Source organism: Gastrolobium bilobum, unplaced genomic scaffold, assembly GCF_033153095.1.
Source record: "Gastrolobium bilobum isolate Gb01-03AN ecotype WA unplaced genomic scaffold, APGP_CSIRO_Gbil_v1 utg12887, whole genome shotgun sequence".
NCBI lineage: Eukaryota > Viridiplantae > Streptophyta > Magnoliopsida > Fabales > Fabaceae > Gastrolobium > Gastrolobium bilobum.
This window is the reverse complement of record NW_026900140.1, coordinates 69,996-87,443: the sequence shown is the minus strand read 5'-3', so window position 1 is coordinate 87,443 and position 17,448 is coordinate 69,996. Positions and strand designations below refer to the sequence as shown.

General features: G+C 33.6%; 1 protein-coding gene across 3 annotated transcripts; it reads right to left on the bottom strand.

Annotated features, from left to right (window-relative positions):
* Positions 1 to 224: 224 nt before the first annotated feature.
* Positions 225 to 16,980, bottom strand: LOC133295485 (heavy metal-associated isoprenylated plant protein 39-like). 3 transcript variants are annotated; one of them, XM_061494324.1, is made up of 3 exons: positions 16,696 to 16,979; positions 999 to 1,074; positions 225 to 745 (listed from the first exon to the last, which is right to left on the bottom strand). In XM_061494324.1, the coding sequence occupies exons 1-3, from the start codon at positions 16,699 to 16,701 to the stop codon at positions 447 to 449; spliced, it is 381 nt and encodes a 126-aa protein (XP_061350308.1). In that variant the 5' UTR covers positions 16,702 to 16,979; the 3' UTR covers positions 225 to 446. The 3 variants fall into 3 exon arrangements, with proteins under 3 accessions (XP_061350308.1, XP_061350306.1, XP_061350305.1); XM_061494322.1 differs by lacking the exon at positions 16,696 to 16,979 and adding an exon at positions 1,368 to 1,527; XM_061494321.1 differs by lacking the exons at positions 225 to 745; positions 999 to 1,074 and adding exons at positions 15,511 to 16,060; positions 16,309 to 16,384 and having other exon boundaries at positions 16,696 to 16,980.
* Between the last annotated feature and the right edge of the window lie 468 nt (positions 16,981 to 17,448).

Below are 17,448 nucleotides of genomic sequence, written 5' to 3'. Positions count from 1 at the left end.
TTACAATTATTCATATGAATTATTGAACTTTAGAAAGGGAATGCTAGTATTTTTCCATTGGAAAATACTGGTTGTTAAATGTGCAATTTGACTACTTCATGCTATTTCACGGAATTTCTATGTTTTAACAACATTGCAAGCTGCCAATACAAGTTTATTAAGTACAGCAAATACTATTCGTTCTATCATCATAACTATTGTTATGGCCAATCCATTTTCATAACCAACCAAATGTTTTTATTCATTCTATTCTCCAAATCTTACACTTTCAACAAAAGGTACAAATATTTAATTAAAATCTCCAAATCTTACACAGCAAATTCCTATACAGCATACTCTTCTTGGACGCACTTCATCCCTCAATCTGAATCGTTAGAAAAAGCCCCCTAAAAATGAAAAATAACATTTCTTTTAGCATTTGCTTTACATCTCATGTCTCCTACAATTTAGCAGATGACACAGCCATTAGGGTCCTCTTCCACACTTGTAACATAGTGATATTGATTAGACTGTAGTGGGGTCATATGATAATAAAGGGGATAGGCTTCATAAAGCTTAACAGGTTCTGGAACTTTTATTGAATCCTTCTTATCATCTTCCTTCTTTTTTTCTTCTTTAGCAGATCCAACAGAAACTATTTCAGTATGACACCATTTCCTAAGCTTCCCCACGACATGTACTGGATCAATGTCTCCCACTAATGTTAATTTCTTGTCTTTCATGTCCACAGACACTGATTCAACCCCTGCAACATAATAACAATTTCAATTTCAATTAAAAATCAATATAAGGATACTGTAAAACTAATCCACTATAACAAAGCATAGTAAAATGTTTTGCTTTTATTGCAACTTGCTAGCCATGAATGAACTACAGGTTTTTTTTTCTGGGTCTCTGGTTTGTTTCTCTGATTTTCTTGAATTTCGTTGATTGCTTCTAGCATCTAAAAACCAAGTGGTTTAGCAAAGAAGAGAGAATAAGAAGTTTAAATTCAATACCTGAAATGCCAGAGACTGTTTTCATAGCTTTTTGCTTGATTCTGTCATCATATAAGTCTACCTTCAACACTACTTTCTGTCACAGAACAAACCAAAGAGCTTTCAGGACCCAATAATTACTTATACCATATGTCTACAATCATCATAGACAAGGAACACAAAATTGTTGATTTCATACTTTCAATGTCAAAAAAGATGTACACCAATTCAGACTAAAAAATTTAAAGCAAAAAATAAAAAAAATCAAATATCAGTCATCCATGCAGACAGAACAAAACTCTTTCAAAAAAAAAGGGGGTGATTTAATGATTAAGTGATGAAGGGAAGGAGATAATAGAGATTGGTTTATCTTGAGGGTATAATTCTAACCTTCATTGTTGTTAAGAAACTTGAGAGTGCTAAGCAATAATTGTTGGTGAAAATAGCAAAGGAAGGCCTAGACGAGTTTGGGGACTTTGAAGAGATGAAACACTTGAAGAGGAAGTATTGGAGATATCTATGTTTTGTAGTTGAAATGAAGTGGTGAAGCGAAGGTGAGGTTGAGCAAGATTTTATAGTGGGAAGTGGTGACTGGTGAGAAATATTGAACACAGTCAACACTCAACACAAGTCAAGGTAAAAGTGTAGTGTTCTCCCTTCTTGGAAGGATCCATAGAAAATAATGATGTAGTTGAGAACTATCCTAGAGGCTTGGTTGCCTTTGTTTTCGCTGGCATTTGTGTCAACTTCAACGTATTTGTCTCATTATGACTGTTTCTTTTCATTCATGAATCACGCGCTTGTCAATGGGCCCATCCCAAAGGCAGTTTAGTGGTATATTTGGCGGCCATAATTCACCACAGAAAATAGGACCCTGTTATGGACTTACATAAAATTCATATATCTAAAGGCCAACAAAAAGCAACTGCAAGAAGACATTAAGATAAAACTTATAGATATAATCTAATCTCTCTTAGACAAATATGTTATTACTGTACACACTACCCTTTGGTTAACGTTATTATCACTTGTGTATAGTGATTTGTCATCTAAAGGTATTTACTATTGAATTTGTACTTTTTTACTAAAGTTCAAATGGGCTAAAAGTACGAGAAGAGCCCAAGAAATTTAAAGCTCAACGAGCTTAGGTGTAACACCTCGTATATATATCTGGTAATGTTATCATAATATCGTATTAAGCTGCGCTTAATTAAAATGCGGAATTACTTTTTCTTTTCAATTATGATGCCATTAACATTACCAATTTGCTTAATAATCAATTAATAAAACATCGCCTGTATGTAATTGCAATAAAACAGCTAACTGAAATACCTCATAACATAGATGATATAAGTGTGGCTCTAGTCACGGAACTACAACAATGCAGACCGGACCATCTAACAGTTTATACAACTCCAATCTAAAAGTACTAACAAAAGTGTCGTGGACAATCCCCATGCTCACTCAAATAAGGCAACATGCCCAACATCAGTCTCAACAACAACATATCATAAATAGCGAAAAACATAAACAGCATCCCAAATCCAGTCATGCTAACATAAAGCAGTAAAACATAATCAGCTAAGCTCCGGCCTCCTGCCGCCTGAGGCATCAGTACCCATACTACCTGATCCTGAAATAAGCATTTCCCAAACGTGGGGTAAGATCTCTAATCTAGAAATCTCAGTGAGTCAGTGAGTCCTCAAGGATCTTCCACCCCAAGCTCACTTACATGTGCAATATAAGTTCAAAAACAATTTATCATTTATCATTTCTAAAACAATGCAATGCAGCAGATAATCATGCCATGTGTGTCAATACTAATCTACTGGCCAGAGACAGTGCATGTATACGTCTATCACCTACACACCGTGCAAGTACCACTTGCATTCACCCCGGTACACCGTCTTGTATGGCGCTACATACTCAGGCTTCCCGTCAAGATGAAACAACACATGCATATTAAAAGCCATTATATGTAAAGTTCAATCAACATATCAAATATCCAAAAGCATGTACACAGCATGCATAAACCATACCCCCATGGGACATGGTGGAACCACAACATGGCTAAACCGAGGACACGAAAGCTTACCTTGCAAGCTAACTCCAAAAGCCAAGAGTCCACAGCTCAAAGTCCAAACACAGCAAATTCACAATCTGTTATGGACCAACAATACATCAACAACATGCACCACAAGCATACAATATTAAGACAACGCCTTTTCATTACGTTTTCAAGTCTTAAAGCTCCTAACAAAGCCACAAGCCCTTAATCCCATGATTCTGGCTTAATCCATTAAATACACAAGTTCAACTTCATCAAACTAGGGTCCACAAACCCCCAATAGCCTACTGTACACACAGCACAGCTGCTGTTCTGCGAAATCCCAGAATATCCGGATATCTCACTGTCCATATCCGGATATGCAATATCCGGATATACAGATTCACATATCCGGATATCCAATATCCGGATATCCCAAAACCACGTATCCGGATATCCAATATCCGGATATCAGTTCGACAAATATCCGGATATCTTACGACAGAATGCAGTTTCTACATTTTCGTGAAGATATCCCTAAAAGGTTCCTTTTTTACCGATTTTATACACCTAATCATGCATTTCTAGGTGTGTTCAACATTACCCAACAACAAGTTATCATCTTTTAGTCATTAGATGCATCAAGGTACCATTTTTAAGCCTTAAAACTCAAGTTAAAGGTTGGTACACATACCACAGCTCAAAAACAGCAAAGGGAGATGCTCTTGGAGCTCACAATCAGTCTCAAGCTACTGTCACAAGAGGATGCACGAAAATGAACACAAGATGATTCTTTTACTCAACAAGAAGACACCTTGAAGCATCAAAATGCCAACAAAAGGTCACACCCCTCAAGAAAAGCAAACACAGCTCTTCAAACTCCCTCACACAGGTTCTCTAACTCAGAAACACCACCCTAATGTAGTCCCAAGGCCAACCCTCACCCTTACCAAGTGTTTAAATGGAAGAACAAGCATCAAAGGTGCATGCTTGCTCAAGAAATGGTGAAGAAGGCAAGGAAGGAGTGTTTTCTGGTCAGCCTCCAAGTTACTCACGAATAGAAATCTGATCCTAGGGTTTTGTGCTCATAATGGGAGTATTTATAGCCCAAACACACTTAAACACACAGTGTTAACTTTAATTGCTACGCTTAGCATTTTAATCCCAAACTTTGGATTATGAAACTACATAATTTTCTAAGATTTAAGATATTTTTCTTATAATTTTCTGAGCACTTTTTTGGTACGCGCTTTTCCAAGCCAGTACCGGTTTCTAGCACCAATTCTCATTATTTGGACTTGAAACTCGTTTTACAAGTCCTACATATTATTCTAGTAATTATCATGCACTTACATTAATTTTCCGGGATACTTTTTCGGCACGCATTTATACCGACTAGCAGAACCGGTATCTGCACTTTTCTTCCGAAAAGCGGCTTTCAGCATTCTTAATCACTTATTATGATTATTAAGCCTCATAAATAATTATTAGGGTCAATTATGGAATCATTTCCTATTTTCTCGTAATTTATTAATTAAATTCCTTAATTAACGGTGTGGGTTCTTACATTAGGGCTGGGGTTTATTGGAACTCTTATAAATACTACCATTTAAGTCATTAGCCTCCTAGGTGATTTTGAACAAAGAGGTAAGTTCAGATCTGAAAAGTACCCACATACTTCTCTTTCCCTCTCGAGAGATAGTTTGGAAGGTTTACCAGAACAGTAGAGATCTGTTCGTGAGTTCGTGACTTCGTACTGTGTCGCAAAGGATTCAAGCGTGTGGAGCATCATCTCAGATCTGTACTAACAAGAGGTAATTGTAAACAATGATGATCCTTTACATCCAAACCGCAATGGTTTAAACGCTTTCACATGATCCAATAACTCCTACAATTGGTATCAGAGCCGGATTGCGAGTTTAGATGTGGATCTAGATTTACAATTTTCATGTAATTAGTTTTGCTTCATGAAATATGACACCTAGAGTTTCTATCTTTAATGGTATGAATTTTGCATGAGTATCTTATAATTCTTTTCATTAAAAATCAATTATTTATTTGGTTTTAGCTTTAATCCATGGTAGATATTTCTTTGTATTTTCTTTGGTTGTAACAAGGAGGCTAATCCCATATGATTAGGTTTCGTCCTTGAATCTTATTTCAATTATGTATATTTTCTATGTATTTCAAATAAAATTGTAATGAAAGTAGACCAAAAAGATGCAAAGAGAAGGACGTTCATCATTGTTTGGATGTGTTCGTGACTTTTCGATGGCCGATCTCAGAAACCAATCACATGGCGTGAAAGGGGACATAAGCACGAGAAGAATGGTAGTTGGAGCATCGTGAAAGGATGTCGAACGCGCCCTCACGCACCGCCTAAAGTGGTTGCGCGTGGGCCTCACTCGCAGGTACAAATCCGAGGCGTGGAGGCACGTTGATGACTCTTTTCAAGTGGTTCTGGCGGCGTTGTGTTTGTCTCTTCACGACGGTCCTTTCCCTGGAGTTTCGTGCTGAGATGAGTTCAGATAACGGCGCAGTGGACGTGACGACTAGGGTTCTTGACAGTTGACTTAGGGTTTCTCGCCAAAGTTTGGTATTTTGGGCCTATGGTTACCATAAAGGGGCTTGAAACAGAACCTACGGACCATAAAGAAGGAGCAAATTAGCTGAAAAGTTTTTATTTTTTAATTTTATTTTTTTAGGAAACCATGGATTAAAGTTTTTAATAATTAATTACTTTATTTTTATGGGATAGGATATTGTGACACCCAAGTTATGTTACACCCGTGTGACACCCAGTCAATCTCACCGTTAGATCGCTTATGTTGATCTAACAGTTATATTTATTTCCATCTTTGTATGGTCATGATTTCCCAAATTTAAAGTGAAAGCATTAAATATGGGAAATTATAACCATACAAAGGTAGAAATAAATATTAAATATTAAATTTGGGAAATCATGACCATACAAAGATGGAAATAAATATAACCGTTGGATCAACATAAACGATCTAACGGTGAGATTGACTGGGTGTCACATGGGTGTAACATAACTTGGGTGTCACAATATCCTATCCCTTTTTATATAAATGGATAAATTATATGATTGATAATATGCTTGATATGATAACATGCCATATAGAATATGTGGTGCCATATTATTGCATAACTTATTAATTACATGAGCATGATGACTGTTATGTTTGTACGACTAGATTAATAGTCATTATGGTAATTAATTCATATTTTGAAATTTAAATGTAATAGTTATTATACTTGATAGGCTGAATTAAAGGTCATTGTGACATTGATTCTAATTTTTGAAATATGTATGTAACGAATTTAATAATTTAATGATCGTTATGGTAATTATTTTGATTTCAAATTATCCTCATAAATAATAATAATTATGATTGCTCAAATCTAGATTAATAATTAAGTCAGTTATTTGGATGATTTAAATCTAGAAAAATAATTAAGAAAATTTTCTAAGAGAATAGTTTATTTTGCGAGTAATTTGTGGGCCTTCTAAAATGGTCATGTGTTAAACATGCATTGCATACCACAATCATGTATCATGATTGTATGAAGCGCATGATGCCTATCATGATCGAATTTTAGGACCTTAATGATTTCAAAATTCGGATAAGCTAAGTGATGCACATTCATCGGCGCTTTTGCTTACATAATTTTTGAAATCAAACAAAGGTTACTCTCATTTAAACATATCTTGAAAATTGGAAAAATTGCTTATGTTGAATGTGAGGATATTGAAATTAAGAAATTAATTTATCCTCAAGCGCATTGTGGGCCTATCAATAAAATAATCACGTGAGGCCCCATCGAATAAGCAAGACCGGATTTTATTTGATAATTTCAAAATTTTAATAAAGTATTGTATGATCCATCGTTCGCAATACTAAGTTGTTAAAGAAAATTTTGAAATTAAACAATGAATTCGACAGAGCTTATGAAAATTCTAAATTATTAAAATATTGAATGGGTAAAGGTTTTAAATTAAGTAATTAATTTTAAAACTTGCGGGATCCATTTGTGGGTCCATTAATAAAATGGTCATGCGAAGCCCCGACAGATAAGCAAGACCGGATTTTATTTGATTGCTCCTTAATAATTTCAAAAAATTTAGTAAGATATTGTATGGCCCGTCGTCGACAATATTTGGATAGTAAAGATAATTTTAAAATTAAACAATGGTTAATTACATTCAAATTTGGTAGAGTTATTAACCCTCACGACGAGGCTCTAATAATGGCACCGAAGGGCCAAATTAAAATTTTAGTTTTTACGAATGACTTGCACAACGTAAGCCTTGTAAAGATAAACTGATGGATTGTTAACAATAAATGATGAGTAGTTATTGGAATCTGCTTGCGATTAATTTGTTTATTGCATTTCTTGTTTGTAATTGTGTGCCTTGTATGTTTTTTCAGAAAATGACTTCCTTCAATAACTTAGCCATGATTTTGAATCAAAAACCTTTTGATGGTACAAACTACGAAGAATGTAAAAGGAACTTTGATGTTGTTCTTAAACATGAAAAACTGAATTTTGTCCTTACCGTACCAAAGCCATGACCACTTGTAAAGAGTGCATTTGAGAAAACTAAGATGCATTACTCAGATTGGGAGAGGGCAGATGTGGTAGTTCGCTGCTATATTTTCAGTCTTTCCAAATACTTGCAAAAGCAAGTGTACATGATTAAGAATGGAGTAGAGATGCTTCAGACTGTTAGTGACATTTTTGCTGCGTCTAACAACTCTGCTAGCCAGAATACAGTCAGTGCAGGTTTTGCTAAGAGTTTTGTTAAATCCAAAGGAAAATCCAAGGGTGGTAACAAGAACAAAATGACTTGGTTATCAGTTGTGAAACCAGTTGCAATGAAGAAGTTGAAAGGCAAGTGCTTCAAGTGCGGACTGAAGGGACACTGGATGAAAGATAGCCCAGAGGTGATGAAAAGAAAAAGGTATGGATAATTTAAAAGGCTTAAATATTTAGTGAATGAATCAATGATTCAGGAACCACTAACTATATTTGTTGCTCTTTGCAGTGGTTCAAACATAGAGGGCCTATTACCGTTGGACAAAGATACTTTAAGCTTGAAGATGGGGAGCTTGTGTCTGCATTAGCAGTAGAATAAGTTATTTTATCTTTTGATAATTTATCACTTTGGTTTTGGGTGACACCTTATTTATTCCGGATTTGAAGAGGAATTTTATTTCTGATAGTTATTTTGTATAAACATGGTTTGACAATACAATTTAATTCCTTAGTTTTAATAAGAAGTTAATCTTCTTTCCTATGTTTGGTATAAGTAAAAGTAAAAAAATCACAGGATACTTTTTTTTCCATCATTCCCGATTTTAACTACACATAGGGAAAAAAATAATCTCATCCCATTGGTATTATTTTTTTCCAACTAGCTGGGAAACACATTTTCACATTTTGAGACAAAAATGCCCTTATACAATATATCAGTAGATGTGTAAAAATGGGTAATTTTGTCATTTCGGTTCAGATTCCCATCAATATTTTACAATTAACCAAATATAGCATCAGTAAAATTAACCCAACTTTCCTAGAAAAAATTTGGCCTACCAAACATCTTGAGGAAATCTTTTTTCCCGGTAAAAAAAAATATCTCCTCTACCAAACGCCCCTAAAGCACATCTTGAGGAAATCTTTATCTTCCAAAAAACTAATATTTGCCATCAACAGACAGACTCTCCTCCCACTCCTTATCACTTTCACTATTGTCATTGTCACTTATTGTAGTGGTGTGACGCTTATGATCACCCATAGATGTGGCTAAAAAAGTTAAAAAGAAAGGGAAATTAGGTGATGAGCTTCCAACTTACTATGTATTAAGGGTCAAATAAGTAGTTTCTTGATCTAGGTCAAATAAGTAGACTTGTTATGAATCCATATTTTGCTTTAACTTTCTTTTCAATAAAATTTTGTCTCAAATTGTTATGTGTTTATCGTGAATTGCTTGTTCAAATTCTTGTATGATCTTATCACCCATATAGGAATAATGAGGGTTAGATTTCTAAATAGAGATATTGGGATGTTAATCTAGATAGGGGTAAACACCAATTCTTGCATGACTTGTAGGATTTACAAACTTGTGAAATTCATCGTGCATAATGCTTGACCTAAAAGGGGTTTCAAAGACATTATGATTCTAATTAGATTAAAGGGTTAAATAACTAAGATATTAGGAATTTAACGAATTACCACTTAGATGATGAATTGTTTGGAAAAAAGAGTTAGAAATTTATTGAATAGAGCTAAATCACTTAAGGGGGATCGGAGGTGAAGTAAACCCCTAACTACACTTTACATTAATTCTTGATTTCCAACTCTTCTTTTACTTGTTTGAATCATTTTCTTATGTTTAATTGTTACATGGCATTTGTTCTTTTAATTGCTTCCTTTAAATTGGCTTTCAATTAATTAGAAATTATTCTTCCCAAACCAATTTTGATTCGTCAAACTTAAGCGAAATAGTAAAAATAGTGCTTAGAGACCCTAATCCTCGTGAGAATGATACTATACTCACTTCTCTATTATTTGTAGGACTGGTATACTTGTTGTGAATGCAACATTAGGGTACTTATTTGGCGAAGTATTTGACGCAAGGAATCACCCTCATTATCTCACAACAGCGAAGACCCAAAAGGATGGTTGAAGAAGAAGCAACTTCTTAAAACCCTAAACAAGAGAAAACCCATAAACCTTAAACAAGAAGAAATGAAGGGTGCAGGAAAATTCAGTTAGCATTCAATAGAAAAATTATCAAATGGGGGGCGGGGGGGATGCAATTAAAAGGACACAAAGTCAAAAAGTCCCAAAATATTTTGGGAATCAGTGGCGGACCCAGGAAAAATTTTTTATGTCTGCACCTTTAGTGGTGAATAAAAAAGTTTAAATCAACGCTTAAACCCGCTCATAATCTAGTTGCTTCCGTAACAAGCTGCAGGCAATAGTTTGACCAATTATTCTCCCCCTAAATCTTACCATACATCATCATTCTATTTCATAGTGGAGAATAAAAAGTCAACACTATTAGTACATAAGGCAAGCAAAATCACAGTGAAGGCCTCGTCTCTAGATATTAACTTATTTGAGAATGTCAGACCTGCAATCAATCCTCTCTTTTTATAAAAATGAAAAAAGGAAACAAAGGATGAAGAAAGCATGGGAATGAGTACGTGACAGGGGAGGAAGAATAAGTTTTCTCTCTAATCAATTTGCGTTGCTACGTTGTTTTAATCATCTTCATACGTTGCTAACTAATATAAGAATAAATATCTTTTTTCGTCCCTAACAAAAAATTCGGTCTCCACTTTAGTCCATTATAAAAAAAAAATTTAGTCACCTGGTCCCTATGAAATTCAAAGTGGATCAATTTTAGTCTTTTTGAGGGACTAATGTAGGTATTTTTTTAGGGATCTCGAGACTAATTTTTTTTGTATGGGATTAAAATGGAGATCATATTTTTTGCTAGGGACTTAAAAAAATATTTACTCCTAATAAATATATTGAACTAAGAGACAAATAAGGACCTGCAACCAAGGAAGCACGGACACTTGTAAAAACAGGAAGAGTCGGGTCCGACACGCTCCGACACGGCGACACGCTCCGACACGCTCCGACACGGTGTCGGACACGCAGTTGACTTTTTCCGACACGTTGACCATTCCGACACGCGAATTTGACCGTGTCCGACACGGTCAAATGGCATTTTCGTAATTTTTTTTAATTTTTTTTTTAATTTTTTTTAAAAAAATTTATTTTTTTAAAAAGTTAAAATATATTAATAAAGCTTCCACCTGATCATATCAATTTTATCTTTTGTCTTTTTTCCCCTTAAGTAGATAAGAGATCATCTCAGCATCATTGTTGTAAATTCCTATCACGCTCTTGTTGTATCTTCTTCTCTCTAATATGATTTGATCTCTCTATCTGATATTATATATATATCTCATCCCAGTTCTTATTTTTTTATTAAAGCTTCCATCTTTATAACATATTAATGGGTATTATTAATTTTGTTTCATTTTTTTTGTTAAATTATTAAATATTAAATGAAATATACACTATATAAATTAAAAATATTATTTAATATTAAAACGTGTCCCAACGTGTCGAAATCCATAATTTTTTAAGATTGACGTGTCGGAGTGTCGTGTCGTGTCGTGTCACGTGTCGCGTGTCGTATCGGTGCTACATAGCCTGCAACTAAAAAAAAAAGAGGAAAAAAACTCAAATAAGTTTTTTTATGACCGCACTTGTGTGCATTTGCCCGCAAGTGGGTCCACCACTGTGGGGAATAAAAGACATTTCATATAGAATAAACAGGTGAATGGGTGTCGCCATTACAGGCCATCAGGAGAAATACAACACAAAAATTTCATCACGATCTCTAATGCATGTCTGACCAATTAGAATATACAATGTATAAATACATAACTATCAATATGAACCAAAAAAAAAAAAAAATCAGTCAACTAAGTGTTGAGATTTACAGAGCGCTCACATCTAACCGGCCCTTCAGTATACCTTTGATAAGCAAGTTCCCTTGGACGACCTCAAGCACAAGCACAACAAATGTGCATTTCCTCTTAAGTAGGTGTGTGCATAGAGCGGTTCGGTTTGATTATTGTCAAAAACCAAACCAAACCAGTTTTAAACGGTTTAGATTTTAAATCGAACCACTTTTTAAAAAAAAAAAAAAACAGGTTTTTAATTTGTCCAAACCAGTTTAAAATCGGTTTGTGGTTTATAACCGGTTTCGAATTAAAACCGGTTTTAACTCAAAACCGGTTATCAAGTTCAAAACCAGTTTTTTAACAAATTCAAAATCGATTTTTGATGGATTGTGTTATTTTTATAAGTAGTCATTTGTTTCTCCCGGTTATAGGTAGTTGACCAACTATTTCTTGCAAGAATCTTCATTGTTTTGGAACTCTCAAGACAAAATGATTCTTAAAGAAATTGTTCACGTTGTTTTTATGAAAAACTTTTCCATCAAAATTTTCCGCGAAAATTTTTGACGAAAAATATTTCCATCAAAATTTGTGACTAAAAACATATCTGTAAAAAAATTTGACAGAACATTTTTTTTGTCGAATTTTTTTACAGAATATAAATTCCGTCAAAACATTTCCCTCAAAATATTTCACAAAAAAACATATTCATCGAAATTTTTTACGAAAAAAAATTACTATCAAAATTTTCCACGAAACACATTTCCTTCGAAAACTTTTGACGGAAAAAAAATTCATCAAAATTCTTTACAGAATTCAAATTCCTTCGAAAGTTTTCGAAGGAAACATTTTCGTTAAACTTTTATGACGAACAATATTTTGATAAAAAATTTTGACAAAAATATTTTTCGTAAAAATGTTTTATAAAAATTTTTGCCGTCAAAAAATTTGAGGAAATTTAGATTCCATAAAGAACTTTGACAAAAAAAAATTTCCGTGAATTTTATATAGAAATATTTTCCATAAAAAAAAAATCTGAAATAATTTTCGTCAAAATTTTTACGTAAATATTTTTGGTCAAAATTTTTGTTGTAAATGTGTTTTGTTGTAAATTTGGACGGAAATATTTTCCGTAAAAAAATTTGACGAAATTATTTTCTGTCAATTTTTTTATGAAAATGTGTTTCGTCAAAATTTTTTACAGAATTATTTTTCGTTGAAAAGTTTGACAGAATTGTTTTTATCGAAAGTTTCGACGGAATTTAGATTCTATCAATAATTTTGACTGAAATATTTTGTCCCTCAAAAATTTATGTCAGTGATTATGACAAAATCTTGTTCCTCTCTAGTTTTGACGAAATTTTTTTTCGTCTCTATTTTCTACGTAATATGATTTTTGTCATAATTTTCGACGAAATTTTGTCTTCGATAAATATTGTTAGTATTTGAGACTTTTCTAATAATGTCACATTTAAAAATGATTCTTATTTATGTAATTTTCACATTTTAATGTTAAGGATAAAAGATAATACTTATTTGTTCTTTAATTGTAAAATAGTTTGGTTATGGATAACCAATTATTTCTATGGTTTGTTAAATAATCAGTTATAAAATAAAATGCAGTTTCATATGAAACCGATTTTTAAAAATAACCTGTTTTTAAAATGTGGAGCAATTTGGTTATGGATCGGTTTGGTTTTTTTGGACATTTTGAACATCCCTAATCTTAAGTTTCCTCAAAAGCCTCAGCTCATTCGAAGGAGCTGAACTCGTCCAAGAACAATGCGCTCGTCTTACAAGAAGAGCACTATAACACTGGCAGAGAATAATATAAACTATTAAAAAAAAGTCTCATCCAACATCTTAAGGTTTTGGGTTGAAGTGGTTCTTTACTTGGTATCAGTGCACCTAAGTGACCACAAGGTCATGAGTTCGATCTTCATTGCCCCCACTTTTCTGGTGGAATTAAAATAAAAAAAGCACAAAAGGTAAACAAAAATTGGGCCTGTGCAATATCCACACTTGAAGCCCAAAGGGCTCTTGCATGAGGGGGGTGTGAGGGGTGTGTTAGAGAATAATATAAACCATTAAAAAAAACCTCACCCAACACCTTAAGATTTTGGGTTGAAGTGGTTCTTTACAAACATAAAGACTAGCTACTCGGAACAGACACCCTTAACCTGGATAGTTGAAACTCGGCCCTTTTGCTCCTAGAGTTCGAAAGCACTATGAAGCACCGACACTTCAAAAACCATGACTTGTCGTGTCCGACACTTCCCGACACTCTCCGATATTTCGTCACTCCCCAACACTCCAACACGCATTATAGAAATTCAAAAAAAAGGTTCAAAAGTTGCGTTGCGTTGAGCTTTTAGTTCCAACTATTAAATTCGTTGGATTACGATTACCATTTTATTGAGTTTAATATAAATATTTGGGATATCTTACGTTTCTTTGCAAAATTGATGAATATTATAAGTTTAATTTTATTTTTTTGTTAAATTATTGAATATTAAATATAATACACACTACATAAATTAAAAATATTATTTAATATCAAAACATGTCCTAACGTGTCGAAATCTAATATTTTTTAAAATTAACGTGTCAGAGTATTGTATCGTATCGTGTCACGTGTAACGTATCAGCATTAGTGCTAGATAGCCTGCTAGTACAATTTAGGGGGTCAATTGTTCTGGATAATGGGACCCATATGCTTTAGAAGATAAAATCCTAAGTCAATCCGAATTCGGATATGAATGGACCTCATCTATTAAAGAGTTGAATCTTACCCATACTTTCCCGTCTCTAGGAAAACCCCTCTTATAACTAAATGGTTAAACTCTACAATTACAAACTTTTTGAACCTTGGTCTCTTTTATTGTCATTGTACATATATATCACCCCCTGACTTAAAGCTTCTCTTGCTTCTGCTCCTTGTCATTGTCCAAGAAACACATTCAAGGCATTTGGAGTTTTCGTTCTCATCTTGGTCTCTTTTATTGTCATTGTCCACTGAATAAATAACTATCAATCAAATCTATGAATCGCAAAGGAGAACGGTAGTTTTAATAGCTCGATAATTGGAACACTAAACAGAATGAAAACTCCAAATGCCTTGAATGTGTTTCTTGGGTCATGAAGGAGACAAAACTTTGGAAGAGCGTACAAATTCTCACCTTCACTCACATTAATTAAGTTTTTTATTTCTTTAATATACAGTTGCATTTTAGTTGGGAAAAGTTTCCAAGTAAAGTCAAAATATAACCGAGTGTTTTGGATCCGTGTTAGGGGTCACTTGTCCAGTTGGGCAAAATAGGTCTTATTCACCTTCATGTAAAAACTCACTATAAATATTGGGTTAAGCATGAGAGATATGCTCTCTGCAATCCTAATCCTTATTCGTTGTTATTATGCGCACACACTCCTTTTGGCTTCTGCTGTTATCTCCTCCGTGCTCCATATATCCAAGAGCAACTTTAATCCATTAGGAATAGGTAAACAATATAACTTCAGCATTTGCAATACCAACAAGATTTATGAAGAAATGAGCGAGCCGATTGCTCATATGAATTTCTTGAACCTTAGGAAGGGAATGCTAGCATTTTCCATTGAACCTTAGGAAGGGAGTGCTAGCATTTTTCCATTGAAAAATACTGATTGTTAAGTGTGCAATTTGACTACTTCATGTCATTTCTATGGTTTAACAACATTGCTTGCTGCCAATACAAGTTTATTAAGTACAACAAATACTATTTGTTCTGTCATCATATATAACTATTGTTATGGCCAATCCATTTTCAAAACCAACCAAATGTTTTTATTCATTCTATTCTCCAAATCTTACACCTTCAACAAAAGGGTACAAATTTTTAATTAAAATCTTCAACAATTAGGCAATAAACAGTATCATTCATACTTCTAATTATGGAAAGAAGCAGAAGCAAGAGAAGATTGAAAATTGTGCACCATAATTGAATAATATTAATTCAATATCACTCAAATTCAATTAGTTACTTGAGAATAACTCCTCAAAATTTTGGATAAATACCAACAAAGTCTAATCAAACACTACACATCAAACTCCTATACAGAATATTACTCTTCTCGGATACACTTCATTCCTCAATCTGAATTGTTAGAAAAAGCCCCCAAAAAATGGAAAATAACATTTCTTTTAGCACTTGCTTTTCATCTCATGTATACTAAAATTTAGCAGATGACACAGCCATTAGGGTCCTCTTCCACACTTGTAACATAGTGATATTGATTAGACTGTAGTGGGGTCATATGATAATAAAGGGGATAGGCTTCATAAAGCTTAACAGGTTCAGGTACTTTTATTGAATCCTTCTTATCATCTAACTTTGGTTCTTCCTTCTTCTTTTCTTCTTTAGCAGATCCAACAGAAACTATTTCAGTATGACACCATTTCCTTAGCTTCCCCACAACATGTACTGGATCAATGTCTCCCACTAATGTTAATTTCTTGTCTTTCATATCCACAGACACTGATTCAACCCCTGCAAGATCACAATAAATTCAATTTCAATTGAAAATCAATACAAGGATAATGTAAAGCTAGCTTTTATTGCAACTTGCTAGGCATGAATGAACTACAGGGTATTTCTTTTCTTTTTTGTTATTGATCTTTGGTTTGTTTTTATCTCTATTTTAGTTTGATTTTCTTAAATTTTGTTGATTGCTTCTAGCATCTAAAAGCCAAGAGGTCTAGCAGAGAAGAAAGATTAAGAAGTCCAAAATTCAATACCTGAAATTCCAGAGGCTGTTTTCATAGCTTTTTGCTTGATTTTGTCATCGTACAAGTCGACCTTCAACACTACTTTCTGTCACAGAACAAACCAAAGAGCATTTCAGGACCCAACAATTACTTACATGTCTACAATATGAAAGGAAATCATCACAGACAAGGAACATAAAATTGTTGATTTCATACTTTGAATATAAAAAATGATGTATACCAATTCTGACTAAAAATTTTAAAGCAAAATAATAAAAAATAAAATAAAATTTATCAGTCATGAATGGAGACAGAACAAAACTCATTCAAAAAATAAATAAATGGGTGATTTAATGATTAGGTGATGAAGAAGAGGAGACAATAGAGATTGGTTTAACTTGAGGGTATAGTTCTGACCTTCATTGTTGTTAAGAAACTTGTGAGAGCTAAGCAATAATTGTTGGTGACAATTGCAAAGGAAAGCCTATAAGAGCTTGGGGACAACTTTGAAGAGATAAAACACTTGAAGAGAAGTGTATGAACTATCTATGTTTTGAACTTGACATGAAGTGGTGAAGTGAAGGTGAGGTTGAGCAAGATTTTATAGTAGGAGGTGTTGAGAAATCTTGAACACAGTTAACACAAGTCAAGGTAAAATGGGTAGTGTTCTTCCTTCGTGGATGGATCCCAAAGAAAATAATGATGTAGTTGAGAACTTTCCAAGAGGTTTGGTTTCGCTGGTATTTGTGTCAACAATTCGTGAATCACGCGCTTGCCACTGGGTCCAAACCCAATGGCTGTTCCGTGCTGCATTGGCGGCCATAATCCATTCCCACATAAAATAGACAAAATTTCTTCTATAATTATTCTTTATGTTTTATTTTAGAGGAGTGTTATATTTACGATCTTTTTATATATAGACTTATTTATGTATTTTGGGGAGTATAAAAATAGAGAAATATATAGACAAATTTGTAAACAAAACAATTATAAATATAACTTAATCCTTTATTTTATCGCTTGATTCTTTTATGTTTTTTTGGTTTCATCTTTATCACTATTATAAATTGAATTAATCTATTCATTTTCTCGTTAACACTAATAAAAAAAATATTTATCATTTTAATTGCAAGTCATTTTAATTAAAATGATTGTTTTTATTTAATATTT

Excerpts from the sequence above, each read along its gene's own strand:
- LOC133295485 (XM_061494321.1), bottom strand. Across the intron at positions 16,061-16,308 it reads AACAGCCTCTGGAATTTCAG|GGGTTGAATCAGTGTCTGTG; the intron begins GTATTGAATTTT and ends GTGATCTTGCAG.